Raw genomic sequence first — 7,150 nt, 5'->3', positions numbered from 1 at the left:
CTCCATTTTAAACTCTCCAAACTGTCAGGTATTGCTACATCATGTAGCTATACAGTAAATTCCACTGTTTAACTACGCACAGTGTGAAGAAATGCTTCTAATTTATTTGTCTTGAATCTCCTGCCATGATCCTTGTTTTCCATATTACAAGAAAATCAATCTACTACAAATCATACATTCTCTTATACATCAACAAATGAAAAAGCAACCAACATCACATTAATTAAACTTCATTGCAAAAAAGCCAATAGGACAGGGAGAAAATTCTCTCCATGCAATTCCATAAAGAAGAAGAAAAATACTAGATTCCAAAATGTACTACACTGCTTTACAAAAATACATCTTGAGCAGACAGGCATGAATGAGTTTACCACTGTGGAAGTTTGGGCTCACATAACTAAGAGGCCAGTTGGTTAACCTAGTGGGTACAGTCACAATATTAAGACATCTTGTAGGATGCTGACTCCATCTAAATTTCATTGTCCACACTCAGCCATGCTGAGCAAAGTTACTACCATGTTAAATGCGTTTAAGCACTTGGTTGTAGTATTAATTTTCTGTGGGTTATGAAGCACAAAAAGGAAAGGAAAAGAAGAAGAAAAAAGCCGCACATAAACCTGCACCAGAATACCCCATCTACCCCAAGTATTTACATGCTGCTGTCCCCTGGAGTCAAATCTTTTAAAATTAAGCCATGTGAGTTAACTGAAGCCTTTCCCACATTCCATTTATTGTTAGTGTGGATTTTTTGATGTCTTTTAAGAGGTGTGCTGTGACTGAAACACTTCCCACAGTCAGAACATTTGTAGGGCTTCTCTCCTGTGTGAATTCTTTGATGTCTTTTCAAGGGTGCACTCTGAGTGAAGCTCCTTCCACACTCCGAACATGTGTAGGGCTTCTCCCCTGTGTGGATTCTTATGTGTACTTTAAGGATTCGGCTGTCACTGAAACACTTTCCACATTCTGAGCACTCATATGGCTTATCCCCTGTATGAGTTCGTTGGTGTCTTCTAAGCAGTGTACTCTGACTGAAACTCTTTCCACATTCTGAGCACTGATACGGCTTCTCTCCAGTATGGGTTCTTTGATGCAACTGAAGATCTGACTTGCGAACGAAATGTTTACCACACTCAGAGCATTCATGTGGCTTCTCACCTGTGTGAATTAGCTGATGTCTTTTAAGGTGTGTACTCCGACTGAAGCACCTTCCACAATCTGAACATTTATAGGGCTCCTCTCCTGTGTGGATTCTTTGATGGATATTAAAATGTGAACTGTGACTGAAACCAATTCCACAGTATAAGCATTTGTATGGCTTTTCCCCTGTGTGGATTCTTTTATGTGTTTTAAGGTCTGTGCTACGACTGAAGTCCTTTCCACACTCAAAGCATTTATACGGTTTCTCACCAGTATGGATTCTTTCATGTGATAGAAGGGCAGACTTACGACTGAATTGATTTCCACATACGGAACATATATGTGGCTTTTCCCCTGTGTCTACCGGCCGGTGTCTTTTAAGGTGTGTGCTGTGACCAAAACTCTTTTCACACTCTGAACATTTGAACGGCTTCTCTCCTGTATGGATTCTCTGGTGTGCAGTAAAGTATGAACTCTGACTGAAACTCTTTCCACACTCTGAGCACTGATAGGGCTTCACCTCACTATGGATCCTTTTATGCGCAGTGAAGTGTGAACTCTGACTGAAACACTTTCCACATTCAGTGCACTGGTAGGGCTTTTGCCCTGTGTGGATTCTTTGATGTGATTTCAGATAGGCGCTCTGGGAGAAACTCTTTCCACATGCCAAACATTTATAGGGCTTCTCTCCTGTATGGATCCTTTGATGCATAGTAAGATCTGACTTGGTAATGTATTGCTTCGGACATTCAGAACATTTATAGGGCTTCTCCTCAGCATGATTGATTTGATGCCTTTTAAGGTTTGAACTCCAGCAGAAGCCTTTCCCACACACTGAACACTTGTAGGGCTTCTCCCCTGTGTGGATTCTTTGATGAAAAGTGAGGCTTATACTATGACTGAAGCTCTTTTCACACTCTGAGCATTTATATGGCTTGATGCCAGTATGAATTATTTGATGCCATTTAAAGCTTATGCTGTGACTGAAACTCTTTCCACACACAGAGCATTTATAGGGCTTCTCACCTGTGTGAATTCTTTGATGTAATCTGAGGTACTGACTGTGACTAAAAGTTTTTGCACACTGCAAATATTTATAGGGCTTCTCCCCTGTGTGAGTTCTTTGATGCTGTTTCAGCCTTCTGCTGTCACTAAAACTCTTTTCGCATTCTGAGCATTTATACGGCTTCTCCCCTGTATGGATTCTCTGGTGCAAACTAAGGTCTGAATTGCGTCTGAATTGCTTCCCACACTCAGAGCATTTATAAGGTTTCTCTCCAGTGTGAATCTTTTGATGTCTTTTAAGGTTCGAGCTCCAATTGAAGGTTTTCCCACAGTCTGAACATGCATAGATCCTCTCCCATGTGTGTTTTCTTTGATGTAAAATAAGACTTAAACTATGACTGAACTGCTTTCCACATACCAGGCATATATAAATTTTTGCTACTGTGTGAGTATTTTGATGAACTCTAAGGACTGTACTTCGACTGAAGCTCTTTCCACATGTTAAGCATTTAAATGGCTTTTCACCAGTATGGATTCTGTGATGCAATAGTAGATCTGACCTGCGACTGAAACTCTTTCCACAGAATGAGCATTTATATGGTTTCTCCCCTGTGTGAATTCTGTGGTGTATTTTAAGATATTTGCTTTGACTGAAACTCTTTCCACATGCTGAACACTTATATGGCTTTTCCCCTGTGTGAATTCTTTCATGTGATTTAAGGTAATTGCTCTGACGGAAGCTTTTCCCACACACCAAACATTTATAAGGCTTTTCTCCTGTGTAGATTCTTTGATGAGAATTAAGGTGAGACTTGCAAATGAATTGCTTTCCACACTCAGAGCATTTATAGGGCTTCTTCTCTGTGTGATTCATTTGATGTCTTTTAAAGTTTGAGCTCAAGCAGAAGCTTTCTCCGCACACCATACATTTATAAGGCTTCTCTCTTTGCTGATACCTCTGATTCTCCTTAAGGGTTGAATATGAAACAAATGGCTTTCCATATTGCAAGCATACAAAGGTTTCATCTCTGAAGTGAAATCTTTGATGAATAAGGTACATCTCTGGGCTGAAGCTTTCTCCACACTCAGAGCATATCAACAGTTCCTCTGCCATATGAACAGCTTCTTTTTTCTCTTCAGGACATTCTTCTAGTATTGGAATTTCATGACAATTATGCCTTTCAAAAGAAATAAAATTGTCCTCTTGCTTTTCTGCAGTTTTCATCTTCTGTTGCTTTCTGCCTTTCTTAGTCTCCTTTCTGTCAGCTGAAAGAATTAAAAGTAAAATCTAGTGAGACAGGATCAAGAGCCCAAATCAGGTGAGGCACCAAATTAAACTAGCTATGGCTAGTTTACACAGAGACAATCATGGTTGTAATTTGTAGCATTTCCAAATAAAGGTAGCCAATTGCCCAACTAGGAACATCTCTGCTCAAGATTTTAGAAGTCCAGTCCAAAAGTAGATAATATTGGGTAAACTAAGATAGCAGATTATTTAAGGTATGCACAACTGATATTTTCTCCTCACTTTGGATGCCAACCAAGCACATTTTTCCAAGCACCCAAAGACTGAGAGCCTATATTATGGTTGTGAAACACATCGCTACATGTGGAATTAGGAATTAACCATGCTCTGCAATCCTTGTGTTGTATGCCAACATTGTGAAACTGACTTATGACATGAAATGTGCAACCAAATACACAAATGTCTATGTAATTTCCAGGAGAAAGCTCATCCCTGTGCAATATGCACATGCATCCATGGACGACGAGTTTCCATACACAGCTCTGCTTCTGCCAATTGGAATGCAGCTACATCAGACCCAAATGTTCAACTGCTTCCACAGAAAAAATTATGCATGAATAACATGCCATGAAACCCACTGGATGACCTTGAGCAAGTCACATTCTCTCAGCCTCAGAGGATGGCAGTGGCAATGGCAAACCTCCTCTAAAGAAACATGCTAAGAAAACCTCAGCCTTAGGGAAATGACTTGAAGGCACACAACAACAACAAGACACCAACAACATTCCAGCCGGAGTCCACAAGCTATTGTCTAATGGTTGTTCTGACACAGGTTCTCAGATATCTGATGACATGAGCTTTAACCTGATGAAATATCTGCTGACAAAAATATGCAACCTGGTCAAAGGAGTTCACCACATCTTAATACCCACCTGCTGATGTCCCTCCTATAAAGCCACCAGGAAACGATGGGTTTTCTTCTTTTTCTTCCCACCATGAGATGAAGTGAGATCTGGGAACTGGAAGACCTTTTGATAAGCAAAGAAATCAAGAAATTAGGCAAGGCACATCTGAGCTAAACTAGAATTAAACATTTAATTATGTTCCACCTATTTCACCAAGATTTTTTTTAAAAAGAAAAAAAGCAGTGCAACGAAAGCCAGAATGCTGTTCATGCCATAGATGTGTGCTAACATGAGGTTACATACACATGCCTTGTTTGGGCTTGGATTTTTATGTCATGCTATTTTTCACTAAATTGTTTGTTGCTGTGGCGGTGGTGCCTTCAAGTCATATTTATATAGTGGATGCGACGGTCAGGAGCACCTGTTATCAGCTTCGGCTGATACGCCAGCTGCGTCCCTACCTGGGCCAGAGGGACCTTGAAACGGTAGTACATGCTCTGGTAACCTCTCACTTGGATTTCTGCAACGCGCTCTACATGGGGCAACCCTTGTATCATACCCGGAAGCTACAATTAGTGCAGAATATGGCAGCCCGACTGGTTACTGGCATACCCAGAGCCAGTCATATAACACCAGTGCTTAAAGACTTGCACTGGCTGCCTATTCGCTTCCGGGCGCAATACAAGGTGTTGGTCATCACCTATAAAGCCCTAAATGGCTTGGGTCCAGGATACCTTGAGGACCGCCTCTCCCCATACAATCCGCCCCGCACTCTCAGAACATCTGGGCAGCAGCTGTTGAGGGTTCCAGGGGCTAGATTAGTCTCTACTGCTAAGAGGACTTTTACCATCCCGGCCCCTACCCTCTGGAGTTCCCTGCCCATTGAGCTCCGCTCGGCCACCTCCCTGGCCCAGTTCAAAAGGGGACTGAAGACCTTTTTATTTAGACAAGCATTCCCAGATGTAAGCCCCGACTAATTTCTCCCTCTCCTCAACGTCAGCAGTGGCACGCTGGCTGTTTTTATTGGATTTTGTTTATATGTATATTGTATTTTATGTATTTTATGACTGTTGTACACCACCCTGGTTTTATAGAAGGGCGGTATATAAATAATTTTTTTATTTATTTTATTATTATATTTAATTGTTTTATTGTAGACAATAATAAATGTTATTGTTTAAACTGTTAGCCAACCTAGGTAAACCCTAGAAGTCCTTGTATAAAGAACAAGTATACAGTTTAAAAAGTGGACAGGAAGAAAATAAACTCATTTGAAATGTGGTGCTGGAGAAAAGCTTCTACAGATACTGTGGACTGCTACAAAGACAAATAAATGGGTCCTTGGGCATATCAATCTTGAACTATCCCTAAAAGCCAAGAAGACTAAATTGTTGTACTTTGGCCATTTCATGAAAAAAAGAGTCACAACAAAAGAGAGTAATGCTTGGTAAACTAGAAGGCAGGGGGGGGGGGGGGGGGGAAGACGACTTTCCAGATGGATAGACTTAAGTCAAGGAAGCCACAGCTGCTGATGACAGGGGGACATGGAGGTCTTCATTCATCGGGTTTTTCATAACTCAAAGTTGACTTGATGGCAGTTGACAACAAATAAAGTAAAATAAAGACCTTTTCTGCAAGACAAAGGAGCCATTGGAAATATGACACACATAGTAGAAAGAAAAAAAATCCAAAGTTGGAAGATGACTAGCTTATTCAGCTGAGCCCTGAGGGCTTGGCACACTGACTGTGTCCAGTTCTGGGCGCCACAATTCAAAAAGGACATTGAGAAACTGGAGCGTGTCCAAAGGAGGGCTTTTGGGTCCTCATTTGATTTTGCCCAGTGCTGCACAGATATGCACTTGGTTGGACCTTCCCTGAAATCTTTGGATACAAGGGTAGGTTGTTGTTGTGTGCCTTCAAGTTGTTTCCGACATACGGCATCCTTAGGCGACCCTATCATGGGTTTTTCTGAAGCTCAGAGTGTGTGACTTTCCCATGGTTACCCAGTATGTTTCCATGGCCAAGTAGGGGATTGAACTCTGATTTCCTGTCATAGGTCAATGCTCAAACAACTACACCATGCTGTAATGTTTTAAATATGATAGTGATATTTTTAAAAAATAATATTTTAAAAAGTAAATAAAATATTTTTAGGATAGTAATATTTTAAAAAGCAAATAAAATAAAATAATATTTTAGAACTACAGAGTTGGAAGGGATGCCAGTGCTTTCTTGTCCAATCCCTGGCTATATAGGAATACACAGCTAAAGCACTTCTGAGAGCTAGCCAATCAGCTTAAAGGCCATAAAGAAGGTGTCCACTACCCTCTGAGACAATCTGTTCTAGCTTCAATCATCTCTTACAGAGAAGATATTCTTCCTAATTTTTACAGAATATCTTTTTGTAAAGAATTGAATCCACTTGTTCTAGTTTTGAACCCATGTAAACGTATTTTCTTGTCATTTGAATCCATTTTAATAAATAAATTAAAAAAACACCCAGAAACTCAAGCAAAACATTAAGTATTGTTGACTGAGAACAACAACAACAATATGATATGTACATTTCCCAGAACTGGAAGGATTATTTTGTCCTTTTCTTTCACACTCATGGGCATGACTGGTGTGGACAAATGAGACAGCCTTCTCGATTGCTGCACCCAAACTATGGCACTCCCTTCCCTGGGAGGGCCAGTTAGCCTCCTCCTTGCTGTTATTCTCCCAGGTAAAAACCTTTTGATATAAGGAGGCATTTTTAATACATTGTGGCAAATATAACTTTTGGGGGGAAATAACTGTGTTTCTATATTATTATGTTTTAAATGAGATTTTAAAGTCATTTTAACTTGTATTTTTT

The 7,150-nt window shown here is 40.3% G+C and overlaps 1 protein-coding gene across 1 annotated transcript in view; it reads right to left on the bottom strand.

Annotated features, from left to right (window-relative positions):
- Window positions 1-266: 266 nt before the first annotated feature.
- The window catches only part of LOC121923156 (zinc finger protein 420-like), a 17,201-nt gene continuing 10,317 nt past the window's right edge, over window positions 267-7,150 (bottom strand). Inside the window, exons 5-6 of the mRNA XM_042453307.1 lie at window positions 4,321-4,420; window positions 267-3,408 (exon numbers count right to left, since the gene is read on the bottom strand). Of these exons, the coding sequence (XP_042309241.1) occupies window positions 650-3,408; window positions 4,321-4,420 (2,859 nt within the window). The 3' untranslated portion in view covers window positions 267-649. The remainder of the gene's footprint in view (window positions 3,409-4,320; window positions 4,421-7,150) is intronic.

This window comes from Sceloporus undulatus, chromosome 2 (assembly GCF_019175285.1).
Source record: "Sceloporus undulatus isolate JIND9_A2432 ecotype Alabama chromosome 2, SceUnd_v1.1, whole genome shotgun sequence".
NCBI lineage: Eukaryota > Metazoa > Chordata > Lepidosauria > Squamata > Phrynosomatidae > Sceloporus > Sceloporus undulatus.
The sequence above is the reverse complement of the archived record's forward strand: the minus strand, read 5'-3'. Positions and strand labels throughout refer to the sequence as shown.